The sequence below is a fragment of the Carassius gibelio genome, chromosome A8 (genome assembly GCF_023724105.1).
Source record: "Carassius gibelio isolate Cgi1373 ecotype wild population from Czech Republic chromosome A8, carGib1.2-hapl.c, whole genome shotgun sequence".
Taxonomy (NCBI): domain Eukaryota; kingdom Metazoa; phylum Chordata; class Actinopteri; order Cypriniformes; family Cyprinidae; genus Carassius; species Carassius gibelio.
In genome coordinates this window covers 23,778,357-23,799,058 of record NC_068378.1, presented here as the reverse complement: position 1 = coordinate 23,799,058, position 20,702 = coordinate 23,778,357, and the positions used below count along the sequence as shown (strand labels likewise).

Below are 20,702 nucleotides of genomic sequence, written 5' to 3'. Positions count from 1 at the left end.
TACTTGCCATGACCGGATCGTTGATTCAGTGAGACCGAATTAAATTAGATTTGTGATCGAATCAGTTTGACCACAGTCAAATCAACTTTATGCCGCTTCATACAGTACCGATTGTTTCAAAGCAGCTTCACGGAATAAAGCAGTTCACAATAGTGTCATTATTCAGCTTGACTCAGTTCAATAATCAATTATGAAAGAATTGCGATTCAGTTGTAACCATTTGTGAACGAAATCAAATGATTGATTGAGAAAATTTGACTCGAACAAACAATTCATCGGATATCTTTAGTCTCCAAGTTCAAAAATTATCAGCGAACAGCGATTTATTTTGTTCCATTCATCACAGAAAAATACCATACGTCTTAAAATGACTTCAAATGCTAGAAACATTTAGTGTGTGGTGTTTTGTTTTAAACTTAAGTCCTTATTCATTGTAATCGCGATGAAAAACGTGACCAATCGCCATTTAAAAATCCAGTGAAGAAAGAGTGTTCAGGGCATCGGTTGAGTAAACACTTTTTTTTAAATATATATATATATATATATATATATATATATATATATATATATATATATATATATACATTAAAGTTTTTATATATATATATATATATATATATATATATATACATTAAAGTTTTTATATATATATATATATATATACATTAAAGTTTATATATATATATATATATATATATATATATAAAAACTTCAATGTATATATATATATATATATATATATATATATATATATATATATATATATTTAAAAAAAAGTGTTTGTAAGTCTGTAAGTTCTCGATGAGGTTTTTGCTACGTCGTGCAAAAAGCAATGCATGCATTCCAAAAAGTTTTGCCTGGTTAACATATTTATTTTAGGAAAAATATTTAATTACTATGCACTTAAATGACTTATAAACCCAAATTGATTGTAGTCCTGCAACTTTTTTTCTTATGTAGTTGTTAAATGATTCACTTGGCCTTTAGTTGAAGGATTTACAACACTGAAATGAGGTCGGACTGAATGTTTGCAAGCACAGGATTTATCCTCCGTACTGTCCTGCATAATTCTGAACCGTATTTTGTGGGTAATTATTTTAGCTGTTGATATTAAGCGGATGACTGCATGGTCTTTTTCTGTCATACCGTGAGTCTGGGGCAAAGTCTCAACAGAGTTGTGAACTATGTGTTAGATAGATAGACTGACTGAGGAGGAATACTTGATACTCCATCATATTAGCAAGAACACATAAAGAATCATTATGTTATTGCAAAATTACACAAATATTGTGTGATATCAGGCTGTGTTTTGGACGGGGTTTGTTGAATGAGCTTCAGTGGCGTTAGTTTCAATGTTAGTTTCACTGTATAAATCCTGTAATAGCTATTATAAGGGATGATTTGTATAAAATTTTAAAAAGGGGAAATATACTTGACCAACAGTTCCTATAATAATGCACTAAAATAGAAAGGCCTTACTTAATTAATAGTTATCTAAATGGCATTTTACACATTATGCCAGCAGCTAACTTTTCTCACAATCTCCTTCAATTGTAGAAATGGCATGTGGAGTGGTTTTATGACGGATGGATGCAGTTGTTTAGGCTTCAAAAACAGGAGCACCGTTCACTGCCATTATACAGCTTGGTAAGCCAGGGCAATTTTAAATATAACTGCGATTGTGTTCGTCTGAAAGAGGAATGTCAGACACGCCTAGGATTCCCCGAGGGTGAGTAAATTTTCTTTTTTCGCTGAACTATCCCTTTAATTCCATCACAGAAGCTGGCATCCATAGTTACTTGCAGATGTTTTTGTAATCATTTGTGAAATTTACCAGCAGTTTTTTCTTTGTAGTGTTCAGTATTATAGAGAAAATATTAAGGTAGTATCCAACCCAGTACTACTCTGCAAACTGCTTTGAGCTGAAATCCATCAGTGTTTTTGAGTTTGTTCAGCAGTTTTCTTGCTCATGTAAACGTGAGTGGGAGCTGGTTTCAGGACTGAACGCCTATCTGTTTCAAGCTCTGCGCAGAAATAGAGCAAAGTAGCTCAGCTAAACATAGTCAACAAACAGCCAGCCCAGCCCGGTTTAACCCTCTGAGGTCTAAGAGTATTTTTGGTGACTGAAGAAGTTTTGTCATGCCCTGACATTTGTGCTTTTATTCTGGCAGTAACGCTCTCCTGACAAACTGGCATTTGTCTTTAAAACCAGTCTGAAAAGGATGGGCATCACGACTGGCCCACCCCGGTGAACAGGTCTGAAACTGAAGCACACAAGAACTATACCACCAGGAAAAATTATGTGATTTGACAGATCTTCAATCAACCCTTATAAATATGCACTGCAATGCTTATTATAGTGTCCATCAAATACCACTGGTATAAAGCCACTGTAAAATAATATGGATCTACTCCACTCTTTAATCTTAAAAAAAGGGTTTTATGACTCAAACAGTACTAGAAATTAATATGGAGCTCATAGTCAATGAGAAAAGATGAAATCCTGATCTTTTTTGACTTAGGATTTTATAAATAAAGACATCTGTAACTTTGACACAGCGACAAAAAACTGCGATGAGACATTCTTCATGGAGTTAGTTTATTGCCATTTGTTGCTTTGACTTGGACAGGTGGATCAGCACAAGATCACAGTGGTGGAGCATGAAGCCCTTCTTACACGAGAGGGATCCTGTTAGATCGATGGGACACTAACACACATGGTGGAGTTACCTTAGCTTTACTAATGTTCGGGTTAAAAATGAACAACCATGGTTACATCACAGTGTGTTACAAACCACAAGAATGAAAGAAGTCAGTGATCTTATTACCGAGTCAACTGTGGTGTTTCAAGACAGTATCGTCACCCGAAGCTTTGGACTCATTCTCTCATTAGATGGTCCTCTCATCGTTTGGTTCTACTGAATCTGTAACTAAGTCTGGAAGCAGTGAACAAAGGCTAATTGAGTTAAGTGGACACTGCATTCTGAGTGTAATCGGAGATTGATTTAGATGCGATTCTCCTGTGCGCTTCACCATTCACTTTAAGGACTTTGTGTAACTTTTCCTCTATATCTCGACAAACTTTCAGCAAACCTTCAGTGCAAAGATACTGTCGAGAACATTTGGCAGAGCACAAGAAATGACATAAAACATTTTTTTCTAGATAAACATTTCTACATGTAATCACTATCTAATAATTTATCTACTGACCAACCCAGGCTCTTATTCGGACGGAACGAAATGAATCTTTCTGATGCTGAAAATTTGTGTTCGATTTGACTGATTTTTTGTTTGCAGTTTGACAAAAATACTATTTAGCTGAAAACGTGCTCACCCACAGGCCATCCAACGTGTAGATGCCGTCAGAATAAGAGCTGAAAGAGCTGATAAAAGCATCACAATTGTAAAACCGAAGTAAAAAACGGCTTGATGGATTGGTTTTTGACTAATACAGCTTTTCACTTACAAGACATTAATTGATGGACTGGTGTCGTGTGGATTACTGTGATGTTTTCATCAGCTGTTTGGACTCTCATTCTGACGGCACCCATTCACTGCAGAGGATCCATTAGTGAGCAAATGATGTTATGCTACATTTCTCCAAATCTGTTCCCTGAAGAAACAAACTCATATTTTGGAAGGCCCAAGAGTGTGTAAATTATTAGCAATTTTTTGAGTGCGATATTACTTTAACTCAAATTGGACTTAATAGTTTGATGGGTAAACGAGTAAGGCCTTTGGTAAACCAGTATCTCTAAATTGGAAGTGGTGAGGAGGTTAACTTAGTCCTCAGATGTCTGAGGGGCACTTAGATCATTCTCACTGCTGACAGTCATAAAGGCATCAGCTCTATGGGAATGAATGGATGTGCCACTAAAATGGACATCTATATATACACAGACACACACCCATTTAGGGGGAAACTGTGGAAGGTTTTTATTTATTTTTAAATGGAAATATTCTAGTTTTCCCCCAAACTTGTTGGTTTATGGGTATTTTACAGTGAGATATAAAATTATACAGTTTTATGCAAAAGTTTTGGCACCCCTGAATGATCATAATTTAAATACATAATCTGCTGGCCTTTCGAAACAGCAACTTCATTTGGATATATTTGATACCTTGTGGAAACACTTTTTTAAAGTTCTAAAATAACATTTTTTGAATCGATAGAAACAATACAATGTGATTCGGAACAAAAACACACAGGTGAAAAAATGTGGGTAGCCAATCAAAAAATAGCATCAGTTTTTGGTAGAGCCACCTTTTGCTGAAATAACCACCTGTTCTTCTAGCCTCTGGTAAGGTAAATGGTTTCACCAATATAAATGGTCATTGAAAACCAAATCGAGCTGGATTCTGGGTGGTCAGCAGAAAATACTGGAGTTTTACACACACAATCTAAAACATTTAACAACCGCAGCACTTGATATTTTAAATAAAATAATTTTGTGTGCTATCTCTTGTATCCTTTCTGGCAACTGCTTTGCAACATTTCACTAAGAATTCCCACTCCATGCTATCATCTTTATCAAAAGTACATACAGCATCAAATGTTAAAATATAGCACACATTTATCAATATGTATTTATATTTATATGCATATAAGCAAAATAAAAGCCTTCACAAAATAAATCTCTGATTTATTTTACAGCATGTAAATCACAAGAAGAAAAAAGAAAATGCTTTCTAACACGATTAAAAAAGTGCTAGCAGATTTTACAACAATGTGCAAATATTTTCTGAGGCCTTACATTATGTAGTCTAATTTGTACATTCTGATTACATCTATAATGTCACAATGATTTAGTGTTTGAGTTGATTCTCCTACAGGGCAGAATTCCCACAGGTCGGAATGAGGCTGGTGTGTCTTGTTTAATCTTGGCTATTTGTCTATGGGTTCTCAACTTAAGACAAATAAAGGCAAAGTTTGGCAACTACATGTCTATAGTTCACCTGCGGTCACAGCCTTTACAGCAGAACATACACTGAGGCAAAAAAACAAAAAACAAATGCTGCATCTAAATGGATTTGTTTTCAAAAATCTTATCGGTTATATTGCCCACTATAACCTGCTTTCAATCTGTAGAATATTGGATTGATAAAGCTATAGGAATCTTTACAATAATATGCTTTTTTGTGAAACTATACAATGTTTTATTTGCACTGGCTTTTTTAAAATCTATATTTTTTTCCAGAGAGCCTACTAATACTGGCACTCAAAATGTAGAACTGAAACTAAAATTGTAAACAAAGTCTGCAGGAAACGTTGCTTGCAGTCTGTTGTAATTCACTAATGTGATGATATTCAGAGTGAAACTGGATAAATTATTGATTGCACTGTCAAAAATGAATGCATCGTGTTGACTTTAACAAATCAGTCTTTAACAAAATGCAACTTTAGGTTCACAAGCACCATGTCTGAAATCCTGCATGTGTCTGATTCAAAACTCTAGATGCTTCCAAGCATGCATCTCTTGATGTGCAGGATAGATGGAGCACAAAGTACATTTCAGCTGAACTAGGAAGTTATTGATTTTATTTATGGCAACTGAAACCATCTCCTGACAAGCCCGAGCAGAGATGGACGTCACGCTCCGTTTGGCACGTACAGTAAACGTTGTGATATCATGCACTAGGAAATGAGGTCACCTGTCTCAGATAAATACACATCAAGCACAAGCTACAATATTCAATATTTATATCTCAATATTTGGTAACTACATGTAGCCTTGTTGGCATAAAATGTACACATTTAGTTTGATTGTTAGATCTGTTTTTGCTGATCAGTTAAACAGTTTATTGAAGCGTATATTATTTTAGTTTAAATATGCATGAGATTATATGAATTTATAAACGTTAATTACTAATTATTATCTGTATTGTTTTTTTTTCCTTTTATCCATGTGCTTCTTGCTCAGATTTGATACTCATGTCAGTGCAAAGAGACCCATATCACGTTCAGGAAAGTGGCCTGTGGGAATTCTGCCGCTCTGTGAAATAATGTTATAGACTACACTATACTGTCCCCTCCAAAGACATGCTGCTTTCACCCTGCAAGTCTTGATATCTGCAATAAACTTTGCACATTGTTTTTTTTTTTAAATCATGTATATAGTTTGCCGTTTCAACAGGTGGAGGAGGAGGAGCATCTGGTAATGTGCATGCTAGAGGATCTGTTGTACGAAACAAAATGTAACCGTCAATTTCCATCAGAGGTTTTAAGACTGTAAGATGATGCAGAATTCCATAAAATGACCCAAAAAATAAAAATAAAATACTGAAGATTTCTTCAACCAGCTTGCCTTAGGAGGGTTGTCGTAGCATTTCCCTTTAATCTACATAACACTCTCAAAAATGATCACCTTGTTCTCCTCCGTTCCAGGAGACAGAGAGGCCAGGCTTTTAATGTCAGTGTCAGGGGCCATGTATTCGAGGTGATGGGCTCCCCACACTGGTTTGGTCAGATTTTCCCAACGCTGCATGAAAAACAAAACACATAAAGAATGAGCAACATGCTTGTTCCAAGCAGTTCACATAGTCCTACTGTATGCATTCTGAATAAAATCAAGCTAGTTTAGAGAAGAAAACGACAATTATATATATATATAAAATTATAGAATACTATAAAATAACAAAATATATACTATAATGGTAGAAATAATGTTAAAATAACACAACAACGCTCAACAAATGAAATATCTGCAGTTTCAATGACTTCCATATTTCCATTTCTTATTTACCGAGATGTTTGAGAAATAATCATCTGGTTGTTTTTAGTCCGAGTGAGGAAATTTCCCTCTTGCCAGTAATCCTTATATAGATATGAGCATATTTTCCTTGTGTCATCCTCACAAATCGCTAAACCCCCAAATAACATTATTTCGTTTTCTTTCCTTAAAAAGTAACAGAATGCCTTATTGCATTACAAAAACATGAGATTAAACACATTTACTATTAGTTTGACAGTCGTATTATTTCCTATATATAAGCTAGTTTTCCTACACATACATGCCACAACCGTCAGCTGTATGTCAGTATTCAGTGTGTGTTTGGAAGCAAACATTGAGGGGATGAGGCGTTGTGGTCTATCTGACAACCGTTAGCCTAGTAACTATAAATACACACAACGCTTTCTCATGCGATGTAATTCTGATGCTTTTCAGTGAAGTAACACTGGATCTCAAAATAAACACACCTACTTCTATTTCAGACCTTTCATGCATTAGTGCTAGTGCACGGGAAATAGAGCAGTGCTTTCAATAGGTTGAAATGGTGCAAACCTCTCTGAATGTTCCCTTGGCCGCAGAGAGCTTGTACACAACGCTAACGGGGATACAGAGCATGGAGGAGAGAGCCAGACACCATCCGATCACCTCGCCCCACCACGGGTACACATACACATTGTTGTAGGTCAGAGGCTTGTAGTTCAGTAGATGAAACAGGAAGATACCCTGAAGACATAAAGAGCAATGGCATCCATATCAGTGTCAACAATCGATTGAACAATAAAGTCTAACAGGTCTTTTTATATCGATTTTAACCTTGTTCAGGTCAGTCTGACCTACATCCAATTTTCAAATTGCCTTTATTTCTTCTTGACATTTTGTAAAGTGTTCATATTTCAGGGTCATGAATGAGCATGCAAAGTGTTGATACGTAGACGTGTTTTGGAAAGGCTGTACAAATTTGTTATGACTTTTGTGTTGTGGGTCAAATTGACCTCCATTGGTTTCCTTGCAATATTCAAGTTTAAGTTGAGCTTTATTGTCATTCCGCTACATGTGTGGACATACAGTGAAACCAAATGTCATGCCTCACAGGACCACGGTGCTATATAAATACAGACATACAACAATTTAGTAAAACTAACCTACTGACAGATTTTGAACTATAAATATCCTATATATAAATGTTTACCTATACATAAACTAAAAAATACAAACTATACAAATGCTACAAATAAACACTGTACCTATACACAACTAATCTACTTACAGATTTTGAATATGTATATACTATATATAAATGTTTACCTATACAGACTGAAAAAGATCTAATATATAGACTATACGAATGCTTCACATATTACTGCACATGTGCAAAGAGAAACATCATAAGTGAAGCAGCTGACTGAGCAACATTGCAAGATGATTTGTAGTGCATGAGCATGATTCATTGCACACAAACTGAAATATTTCAATAGTTTTTTTTTGTTTTTGTTTAATTCTGATGGTTGCGATTTAAAGCTTAGGAAAATAGAACACACTTTATACACTTTATGTAATTTTTGTTACTTGAAATAAAATATAAGAAACTAGTCATTTTCTCATTTTTAGTTCGTTTATCTTGATTCACTAAAATAACTAAAATTAAAAATGTAAATGAAATTTTTTTTAAAAATAAAACAAATACAAATGAAATGACAAAAACACACCATTACTAAAACTTTAATGAGAATTAAAATGAAAACAGAAAATAAGTTTACAATTTAAAAAATACATATATATTTATAAAAATGGTCATGACAAAAAAACAAACATTATTTTGTGTCTTTTTAGTGCAGCTTTTTTTGAACAATAATATATGGGTCAAAATGACCCTTAACACAATAGTAATAAACAAGCTATAACAGAGGTTTTCTGTGTTTACCAAGAAACTTTTTTGTTTTTCATAGTGTTGATTTTTGGTAAACTGCATGGGAACCAATGTGGCTCAATATGACCCACAACACAAAATTTAAATCCAGTTTTTTAACACAAAAGGAGGGTTAAATGGCATACATATTGACAGACATAATCACTTTTGAACAGGTGGGAGTATTTTTCAGCACTTACCATGCAAACACATGGAGTTATAAAGGACCAGCACCATTTCATCCACGGGAATGGCCGGTAACCGATCATACGCGCAATATCATCCATGAACCTGTCAGCACCTGCACACAGCGGCATGAAGTCAGCGCTCTTTTGGATGTGTAGAGCATTAGAATATTAGAATAGAGTTACTGCCAGCACAGGGTCCTACATGCTATTCTTATCTCTCAATGCAGCAAACACTGGAAGAACTCATGATAAACTGATGAGACGAGAGAATGGAAAAACAGCTACATGAAGAGATTCTCACCATAAACCCACGCGACAACCACGCATTCCCAGAATGCTTGCCAGAGTAGGGTCATTCCACTGGCTGAGTAGTAGTCAAAAAGCTGGAAGACGTACATCCCTCCCTGTAAACGAAAATTGATAGGAAATCAAAATAGAACCTTATCACCTTATAATTGCCTCAAAATCAGTTCATGTTATTTTATAGAGAAAAATAAAACAAATATTACATTTTCACAAAGAGTAGAATAATATAGTGGTATATTAAATATATAAATACATATATACAAGCATAGAAAAGATTGGGGTTGGTACATTTCTATTTTTTCGAAAACAATTCTAACATGCCAGTCAAGGCTGCATTTTAATGCAGTAAAAATATTGTGAAATATCAATTTATTTCTTTTTGACTATATTTTAAAATGTAATTTATTCAGGTGATCAACACTGAATTTTCAGCATCATTACTCCAGTCTTCAGTGTCACATGATCCTTCAGAAATCATTCTTATATGCTGATTTGCTGCTCAAGAAACATTTCTTATCATCATCAATGGGAAAAACTGTGATTCATTTTTTTTTACGTTATATTATATGAGATTTGCAATTTTTCAAAAAGATTTCAAAATTTAGGACATAAAATATATTTCATAAAACAAAAATATCCTATTATTTTCCCATATTCAAAATTAATATAAACCATTACTATCATAAATCCCTAGTTCCACCCTACATTATAAATATTTGGTTTTACCCTGAAATACGTGTCATATGTCTCATTAATTTTTAATCTTTACACCACAATTTGTCAAGTTCATCTGTGAAAAACGAATCAATATCAAAAATGCTACATGTCAGGTTATTTTCATTGTGATCCTTTGAAGTTTTCTTGTGTAAACCCTCACTGTGAGCTTTATGAGTCATGTCACTCCCACATACGGCAACAATTTCCAGTGAAGAAAGATCAGCCTCTGGATGAGAGCGTGACGATCTATCACCCAGAGAAAGGACTTGTGATAAACCATTATATTTGATCTGACTTATGGAGAGCCACGCGACTGATGCTGATATTCTCACAGCTGATAAAGGGGTGTTTCATTAAGAGGACTCACCTGTGTAACCATGGAGAGATCTATAATGAAGCATAATAAACAGCAGATCGCCACAGCGATTTCGCGCTTATAGCGCATGTAATACTTTCCAGGGAAAAGATCAAGAATGCCAGTTACGAAACCCTCAACACCAACAAACTGGAAAAAAAAAACAATATTATGATCTGTTATTAATGAGCTCACTCCAAAATCAAACTCAAAATATTTTCAGTTGCATGGTGATGTTTTAATCATAAACACGAGGGTAATTCTCTGCCAAATGAAAAGAAAATGTCCTCTGACAAATGAAACCATAACTCCTTTGAGATTCAAGTTAGATTTAATAATTTCCACATTTGAAACTTTAGATTCATGGCCGTGTTATTTTAGTATCATTGAGATACTATTATAGTTTTATTCATATTTTCAATGTTTTCTTCGGTTTTAATTTTAAGTGTTTTAATTGTTTATTTTTTTATTCATTTTAAAAACATATACACACACACACACATATATATATATACATATATATATATATATATATATATATATACATACATATATATATATATATATAGATAGATATATATGTATGTGTATATATATATGTATGTATATATATATATATATATAGATAGATATATATGTATGTGTATATATATATGTATGTATATATATATATATATATATATATATACATACATATACGTATATATATATATATATATATATATATATATATATATGTATGTATATATATATATATATATATATATGTATGTATATATATATATGTATATATATATATATATATATATATACATACATATATATATATACATACATATATATATCTATATATCTATATATCTATATATATATATATATATATATATATATATATATATATATATATATATACGTATATGTATGTGTATATATATATATATATATATATATATATATACATATATATATATACATACATACATATATATCTATCTATATATATATATATATATATATATATATATATATATACACATGTTTTTAAATAATTAAATCTAAGCATATTTTCATATACACACACATATATATATATATAGACATCTTCATCAATGTTCTGAAAATATGCTTAGATTTAATTATTTAAAGACCCCCCCCTCCATATTTTACTGAATAATTTAACCGATTTCTGTGGGTGGCATTTGAAACTTTGGCCATCAATATCATAAAAAACCAGACACATGATCCTTAATAAGTCTGCATGTGAACTGACCTGACTGTCCAGTCCCAGCAGCAGCAGCATGATGAAGAATAGGGCAGCCCACACCGGAGCCATGGGCATCATAGAAATGGCTTTAGGGTATGCTATGAACGCCAAACCGGGGCCTGCGGGGAGAAGAGGAACATGAGAGTCGTGTCACCATGGGCTACAGGCCGCCCACAACTCAGACACACAATCACACTTACAGCACCAACGGAACAGAGAGAGACAGAACTCAATCAGAGAGAAAGAGGGAGAATGAGAGAAAGAAGCACCTGGATGAGGTGAAACGAAGTGATAGCTCGTGGAAAACAGGGGTGCGGGGTGTTCATTTTTCCTACTGTTTATTGTTTTTTATTGCTCTTGTCTATTGGATTAGCCATTTAGTTGTTAGAAATCTTTGTTCACTCCATTCTAATGCTTCTCACTGGAGATGAACCGTAATGTTGTGTAGACAGCGTGTCATTAGATGCGTGTAAGTGCATGCTATCATCAAGGGCGTCTAAATCTATTAACGACATTAGTCATCTGCCATAACACTGATTTCAGAACACACAAGTCCACAAGTGTACAATACTGTTAGTTTATGGCAGACAAATTTAACGAGCCGGTTAAGCACAAATTTAAGTCTCCAGTTTGTTATCTGAAGCATTCTGTAAGTTGATTTGTGTCCTAAAATATAAAGGGACAGAAAAGGCTACTGCTAAATGAAGATATGTAAACTGATCTGAGTCGGCTGATAATTCCGCATTTCAGTTTAATATAAGCTGCTTGACTATTTTAATCCTACTGAACTAAACGCTTAAAGGGGTCATATCACAACACTTCAAGGAAAACGCCATCGTTTTTCCATATTCCACTATGTTTTTCCCTCAACTTGGACGAGTTGATACGTACCTCGCCCGTCTCAGTGCGTGCAGTCAATCACTGTAGCGCACGGCGCCGCTATGCTAGCGTTTAGCTTAGTACCATTTATTCCTTAGGATCCAAGCAGAGATAAATTTAGAAGCTAACAAACACTTCTATGTTTTCCCTATTTAAAGACGGCTTATTTCTTAAGCGGATAAAAATGATGACTATAATGTTTGGCGGAAGAGCACTTCGCAGCACTTCGACCTCGGCGCAGTATTATCATTACTCAGATATTACTTAATAACTTGTACTTTGGCAATTAATATAACGAAAATCCTCACATATTGAAATGTTTTCATGTGAAGACTATTAAAATACACTTATAATACACTGCAGTCGCTGATTTCTAATGTTGAGATTCTTCTGATAGAGAAGATCCTACTTTCATAGTCATCTCTGCAGGTCTTTAGGAATAATAATAAATCATACTTAATATTACATTACCGTGACCAGATAGTTGTCAATTGTTACTTCAGTCAGTGTTGATGTCATGAGTTGAAATATTATTGTTATTAATTTATGTTACTATTACAGTATTTTCTTGCTTCGATGTCAGTGCAGATAGATAGATAGATAGATAGATAGACAGATAGATAGATATTGTATTTTCTACACATTTGATACCAGTTAGCTCTTTTTGGAGTTTAGTATTCCTAAACTTGGTGTTTAGGAATAATAGTATAGTTTGTCAATATTACTGTGGCAGGCCAAGTTACGGGCTTGTGTTTATATTCAGAAAGAGCTATTTTTACAGCTTAGTTTCAGTAAATGTGAAAACATCACATAAAATAAAATTTCTCATTAGGGCTGTGCGAATAATCGAAATCGAAATAAAATCGCGATTTAAGTGTGCGCGATTTCTAAAACGATTTATAGCACGATTTTCCGTGGCCCCGGCCTCCCGCAGAATATTATCTGAACCAATCAGGATGCAGCGCACCTAAGTGAAGCGCGAAAACAGAGCAGACTGAGCATATGGCTAACTGATGCGTAGCTTTTTTTTTTTTTTCGAGCCCATGTTAACAGATCAGAAAATTCACACTGCACGCAGTAAAAAGATGAGAACAGAAAAGGTTATAAATAGAAAGGTGCGAAAAGATTTAATATGATCTGAGCACGCGCATCTGGTTTTGTTAACAGAGCAAAGAAAATCTGCGTGCGAGCGAATCGAATCGCGCTCGCGCATGATTTTAATGTGCTTTCGCCTTACAACAATGTGCTCTTGTTGCTGCTTCTGAACCGCGTAAACATAACTTACTGTATACGCACTGCAGACGAAGTACATGTGAACCTTGGGCAATAAATATATTGGGCAAAACATATAACACCTGAGGCACTGCTACAATAAATAAATAAATCCCTGAACATGGGTTTTATTTTGTTTTTTTATTATAATTTTTTGCTATGTCTAGACATTTTGTTTGACAACTTTACTTAGTGATTATTTTGACTTATGTCTGTTCTAAAGACATGTTACAACTTTTTGATAAAGCTCTCATTGGTTTTTTTTTTGGAAATATGTTTCAAATTTATACTGAATGCATTTATGACTTAAAGCATGTCTGTGTGTGTCAAAATCGTGATTAAAATCGAAATCGCAAAATTGATAAAAAAAGTTGTGATCGTTTTTTTTTTTGTCCATATCGCACAGCCCTATTTCTCATTACATGACCCCTTTAAGGAACTGTAGAGGTGGGATATTTTTGTACCAGCAGTGGATACTGTCCACGACACTGACTTTTAAATAACATCTAGGTCTATTGCTTTTTTGATTTAGTTTCTGACAAATGTAGCAAGAAATAGGCAAATGTAATGGAAATACAAGGAAATACACTCATACAAGAAAGATGTGCCTTATAATAATGTCTGTTTGGAGAAGGTTAGTGCTAGACGTTAGCTAGTTTTTATTGTGTTGGGGTTAAAACAGACCGAGTGCTGGCGGTGTACAGCTTTTCCACACTTTGGCTTCGTTTCAAGATGAATGACCCTAATTGTGGAATGAGGCTAGGCTACGCTGTGCATGTGGGGCCTGCCCTGCCTGTGACGGCAGACGGTCGTAGGTGCTGACTTGAGGGCTGGGCTGTTGTAGAGGTGTAAATGCTAACATTAGATATCAGAGGATTACCTGCGTTGGCAGACTGCTCCAGGACCCCTCTTGAAATCGAGATGTGCACATCTCAAGAGGCAAAGTTCCTGGTTAAATAATCCTTAAATTAATACTTAAATAAAGCCAAAATATAGATATAGAGATATAAATATGAATCACAAGATATATATAGAACGGGACTGAAGACAATCAAGGAAAACTAGTCAAAGCATCAAATTTATGATGGGGAATCGCTTTTTAACTGTAACTGTCATCTGATTGTGTGCTGCAGGAAAATGAAAAATAAGAAAAAGCCACAAACAATGTGTCAATGGTTTCCTTCTCAAAGTCATCTGGAAGTACAGCACATCACAACCCACTCAAGACATCACGACACAAGCACACTGACACAGAGAGCCTCGCTTAGACCTTGAGATGTGTTTCTAAACCTCATACTGGCACAGACAACACACTAAAAGACAAGGACCAACACACACACACACACACACACACACACACACACTCATTCCTATACACATACATTCAAAACATGTTTGTGTGTTAAGGGTTGAGATGTTTCAGATACTATTACAGTTTTTATTAATATTTTGAATTCATTTTTATTCTTATATCTTCATTAATTGTAAAGTTTTAGTACATTTGTTGTTGTTTTTTATTTAATTTCATATCAATATTTTTTATACATTTTTTTAATAACATAATTTTATGTGTTTAAGTTCAAGTGTAACAACACAAATCAGAAATGTTGCATTTGCACATAGCTGAAATAAAATAATAATAATTTTTATTTTTTTTAATGTATTTTCCTCTATGGTTTTAGTTTTAGTTCAAACCTGCTGTGACAGTAAAAAGGTGCTAAAATTAGTACAGACTAGAAATTAATTTGGTTACCCTTTGTCAGATCTGTCAGATCTATTAGAGTAAATTTGCTCCTGTGTATTATGTTGAAATTATAACAACAATATGAATGTGAAAAAGAGACTTGAAAAAAAGCATTCATTTAAAAATTACTAAAATCTACATTCAGTTTAATTTGTTAATATCTACAATAATATTAAACTTAATTTAGCATCATGAAAAAGCTGATTCCTCAGGATTTGACCCCTTTAAAGCATGCAGTATACTGGTGTGTTAACCCCAACATGTCCAAGCAGCGATCAAATTAAAATTCCTTCATTTCAAGGACGCGAGGGTCACTCTGTATGAAGTCTGTGGCATCTTGCCAGGTCATTCAAATATATTATCACTTCATACTCATTTAGTCTTGCTGTACAGTCTCTCCTTCAGGCCAAGAACATGCTGTCCTTCACTGAGCCTCACAAACCAGTGCACTGCTTCTGCACCACGACTAACTCTGAAATGACATTACTAATTTAACATGCAGGGATGAAAAAAAAACTGTCTACCCAAGGTTTTTCAGACCTCATTCATAGGCGTAGGAGGTCAAAATACATTTAATTTCCATTTCTGGGGCTAACTTTGGTCTGAATTTCAATTTCAGGCTCAAAGATGAACAATGATATAATATATTTCACTGATTTAAAATGATTTCAAACGCACATGCATGCAGATGATGGGTCGATGTGTCTATAAATATGTACGTTTCAATAAAATGTTGACTTTACTACATTGACTGGTCTAATAACAGGCTATAATGAATCTGACTTTGAAGGAAGGGAGGTGCCTACATTGTTTGAAAGGAGTCTCAAGTTGGATGTGCTAAAAAAGGAAATGGTGTTTGATTTCCAATGGAGGTCAGATGCTGTTTTTCCATTAATTATTAATGGTCAGGACATTGAAAATGTGCAAAGCTTAAGGTTTCATGGGACTACAATCTCTGCATCGTTGAAGTGGGACGACAAATCGAGAGGCATTATTTAAAAATCTCATCTGCTTTACACTCCCTGTAATTCATAGGACATATCACACAAATGTAGATGTATTTATGTATATGTGTTGTTTTTTTCTGAATGTATGTTATCATTGTTGATGAGCTCACCAAGCAAAATTCAAACAACTTGGATGTTATGGCAACAAAAAAATTAATAAATGAGCAGTTACATTTTTTTGTCAATAATTTGGGAGAAATAATAATTTTAGCAAGCTAATGTCCATGTGTTTATAGTAAAGTTATATAATGAAAAAAAAAAAAAAAAAAAAATTATATATATATATATATATATATATATATATATATATATATATATATATATATATATATAATGTGAAAAATTTAGACATTTCTGAGTGAACATGTTGAACACTAAGTAACACATTGGATTAAACATAAATTTTGGGATAGAAAGACTGAAATATTTGTTTATTTTAAAAAGTAGTAATTATATCTAGTTATTTTAGTAATGTAACTCCAAATTTATTTATTTTTTATTTTTTATTTTTTTACAATGCATGAAGAAGCTGGCTATAAAACATTTTACTAACCGTCTCGATTCATTAATGCTCACTATTCTTGATGAAACAGATACAGAAAATTTGGGTATGTGGTTTCCTAACATTTATAGTGTGTGCTCATATGCTTGTATGCAACAGCATTTAGCAAGATATTTATGCAAAAAGCCATGATTTTTATGTAAATCTTGTAGGATGGTCATGTCACGTACAGATCATTAGTGATAGCTTCAAGAAAATCTGAGCAACAGCAAACTTTCGTCTGGTGTTCACACTTTAAACGTGAAACATGTAGGCCTATGTGTTATGAACGAACACGTCTGCATGCGTGAACATCACCTAAGAACACGTGAGGCGTTAAATTCATGCCGCATTAGTCTATTAGTCTAGTCTGATGCTTATTCATGGATGATCGGGAGTATTATTAACTTAAACATAACATTCTAAGTAAATTGTAATCAATGTAATGTAAATCAAGGCATTGCATCTTGGGAATTATATCATCCTCAGTGTTTAAGGACAGCATGTAGGAAGAAGAATGTACTTATTGTGATAGCTGCAACTCACAAACATACACACATACCAGCATTCCCATTATAAACTCACACACACACACACACACATACACACACACACACACACGCACACAAACACGCACACAAACACACGCACACAAACACACAAAACAAACTGCTAATCGTCTGGTCCCTTTCACAGTAATATGACTAAGAGCAAATAGCATTATGTATAAACATAATCATTTATATTCTGCTTTCAATTGTATTGTCAAACCAACAATAGACATTGACAGTAATAAACAATACAAGCCACATATCACACTGCACTGAAATTCATTTACTGTATAGTAACATCATCATCATCATCATATCACATATGTTCATGACTCACAATGCATGTTTCATTCATTTTCAGCAGATCACTCTTGCATTAAATATTGATTTCATAAATGTTTTACTAGATCCAGCCCAAGGTCAAAAATGCATTCACTTTTGTGCACTAAAAACAAGTCAAGTAAATTATTAAACACCTGCACTTAGATGCACGTAGTTTCAGGGCTGGCAGACACATAAATATGTTTTCAGAATATACATTTACCATCCAGTACAGTACACAATCTGTCACCTGTAATGAAGTAAATGACTGTAGGCTCTTACCTGATTCAGCCACTTTAGAGATATCCACACCTTGTTCAGACGCCATGAAACCTAAGATGGAGAAGACCACGAAACCAGAAAAGAAACTGGTGCCACTATTAATGAAAGCCAGAACAAAAGCGTCCCTGAGAAGAGAAGAAAACACAGACATTACTGGAACTGCAGCTCACTTCTGCCATGTGTTTGGCTTTATTTGAATGTGTAACACATTAGATGAAGCCTAAATAGTGTATACTGAATTAAAAATGTCAGCATTTTATTTCAGTTAAAAGGCATTAAATACTTCCACCTCACTGTCAGTATTATATTCTTGTGAAGAATTGAAAATACTGCTACAATACAATTATTTCAATCATTTATCTACTCAAGGTTATAGACTAAAGAATATAATTCATCAAATCATATTATGAGATATTGTGTGTTGTAATGCACTGCACTCTTAAAATGTTTAACCTTGAATTTGCACATACTAAAATTTACAACAATTTTGTTTACAATTATTTATTAAATGTTAATTTATTAATAAAACATAGTAATAAGTCAATAATAAAATATAATACAATTATAATAATACTTTATTTAAAAAGAAATATTAACACTAGTGCTGTCAATCAATTAAAAAATTAACTAATTAACTGCAATATAAAATTGTTAAATTAATCACAATTCATTAATTTATATAACTATAAAAATAAATATTAATAATTTGTAAAATATGAAAAAATATGATGGCATTAATCATATTAAAATATTTGTTTTGTAATTTAGTAATAATATTCACTTCTAATTTAATACATATTTTTAACAAGATAATTAAAGTAAAAAAAAAATTGTGCATGCATTTCAAAATTTTACAGTAGCCTATTTAGTTATGTCTCCTTTTGATTATTTGATTAATAACCTAAAAAAGTGCAAAATCTCCAGCAATCAAAACTGTTAATTTTATGACATATATATATATATATATATATATATATATATATATATATTTTTTTTTTTTTCTTTTTTTTTTTTTCTAAAATATATTTTTTTCTAATTTTAAATTAAATCATCCCAGACTGTCAATGTATATATAACCAGCCAAAGTGCTTTGTACATTAGTCAAAGCAAAGAACTGCTGATTCAGTGCATCTGGTTACTAATGTATCCAGGACATTTGAGATCTACTATTAAAGTGAGAGGCCGTTTGCTCTTTGCTGGCCACATCATTAAAATCCAGCTCCATGTAAGACAAGGTCAGGACTCTCTGATGGGGTGAACGCACTAGACACAACGTCTTTCAGAAAGAAAACACACTGGTTCAGAACGTGCAAAACATGTCATAGCAAAAATGTGTCCTTGTCTACTCAAGGATTTGTGGAAGGCTTACTTATAGCAGTCATTGTTGAATCGGTTATAGCTGCCGAGGGCCGTGAGGGCTCCGAGTCCGATAGCATAGGAGAAAAAGATTTGAGTACCAGCATCGATCCAGACCTGAGAGAGACGGAGTAATGACAGTCAGACAAACAGATCCACTTCTGAAATTATTATTGATGTCAAAGTGGCTCCAGGTACTGGACTTAAAACACTAAAATGAAACTGCATTGTGTATCATACCTATAAGCAGAGAGAGGAAAAAAATAATAAACTGAGAAAAAAATGAATTACTTTTACACTTATAGATTTGAATTAAATCAAATGATTTCATCCGAAGCGGTGGAGAGGTTTGAAGCTCTACAGAAAGCTGGAAGACAGAATTAAAGATCTCACCTGTGCCTCTCCTAGCTTAGACCAGTCGGGTTTGACATAGTACATGATCCCATCATAAGCACCAGGAAGAGTGACGCCCCTCACCAGGAGAATAATCAGGACCACATACGGGAACGTGGCAGTGACATACACAATCTGTCAAAGACAAAAATGATGACAGATGGTCAAGTCAGCTGTTTTCATTACACACAACTCACTGCTGAAAGAAACCAAAAATCTGCTAAAAATTTCCATGATGTAGATCAGCTTTTTCCCCCTGATTTAATTCTGCATTAAATCATTTGTTCAGCAATGGTTCCTCTTTTTCAGTAAATGAATGCTGTCAGAATCCAAACCTCACAATAACCCACAGGACTCAGCTGACGTCTTGTGATATGAAAAGCTGTGTTTTGGTATCATTAAGGTTGTTTTAGCTTCAAACTGTTAGTTCTGGCCAAAATACCAGTCCATAATCCATAATAACACGTTCTCCAATAAAAAAGTCCATCTGTTGTCCTCTCAAATCCAAATCCACCAATATATTTGCTCAAAACAATTTTGAACTGTTTTCTCTTCTGAATAGTCAGATGAGACAAATTCTTATATTAGATAAAGCAATATTATGGATAGAGGAGACATATTTTAGTCAGAAGCAACAGTTTAAGGTTAATAACATCTTAATAGATTTATTTATTTATTAGAAACACAGCTGTTTGGACTCTCATTCTGACGGCACCCATTCACTGCAGAGGATCCATTAAGTGACACAGTGCTACAGAACAGTTTCAATAAAGAAACAAACTCATCTACATCTTGTATGGCATGATGTTGAGTAAATGTCATCTTTGGGTGAACTACTCCTTTAAGCTGTTTATTCTTACTATTAATATCGCTCATACTGTAGTTGGGT

General features: G+C 33.8%; 1 protein-coding gene and 1 long non-coding RNA gene across 3 annotated transcripts in view; one reads left to right on the top strand and one right to left on the bottom strand.

Moving 5' to 3' along the window:
- Positions 1 to 784: 784 nt before the first annotated feature.
- Positions 785 to 4,993, top strand: LOC128018941 (uncharacterized). Its single transcript, XR_008185021.1, has 2 exons — positions 785 to 1,647; positions 2,172 to 4,993. It is a non-coding gene; the product is annotated as an uncharacterized LOC128018941 (long non-coding RNA).
- The window catches only part of LOC128018940 (sodium- and chloride-dependent creatine transporter 1-like), a 33,161-nt gene continuing 15,041 nt past the window's right edge, over positions 2,583 to 20,702 (bottom strand). The window contains exons 5-14 of one of the 2 annotated variants that reach the window (XM_052604837.1): positions 19,814 to 19,948; positions 19,434 to 19,537; positions 18,065 to 18,189; positions 11,474 to 11,586; positions 10,216 to 10,353; positions 9,127 to 9,229; positions 8,838 to 8,938; positions 7,284 to 7,454; positions 6,366 to 6,479; positions 2,583 to 6,176 (exon numbers count right to left, since the gene is read on the bottom strand). In XM_052604837.1, coding sequence (XP_052460797.1) covers positions 6,168 to 6,176; positions 6,366 to 6,479; positions 7,284 to 7,454; positions 8,838 to 8,938; positions 9,127 to 9,229; positions 10,216 to 10,353; positions 11,474 to 11,586; positions 18,065 to 18,189; positions 19,434 to 19,537; positions 19,814 to 19,948 — 1,113 coding nt within the window. In that variant the 3' untranslated portion in view covers positions 2,583 to 6,167. Of the gene's footprint in view, positions 6,480 to 7,283; positions 7,455 to 8,837; positions 8,939 to 9,126; positions 9,230 to 10,215; positions 10,354 to 11,473; positions 11,587 to 18,064; positions 18,190 to 19,433; positions 19,538 to 19,813; positions 19,949 to 20,702 lie in introns of both variants that reach the window. The other variant, XM_052604836.1, reaches the window with a different exon arrangement.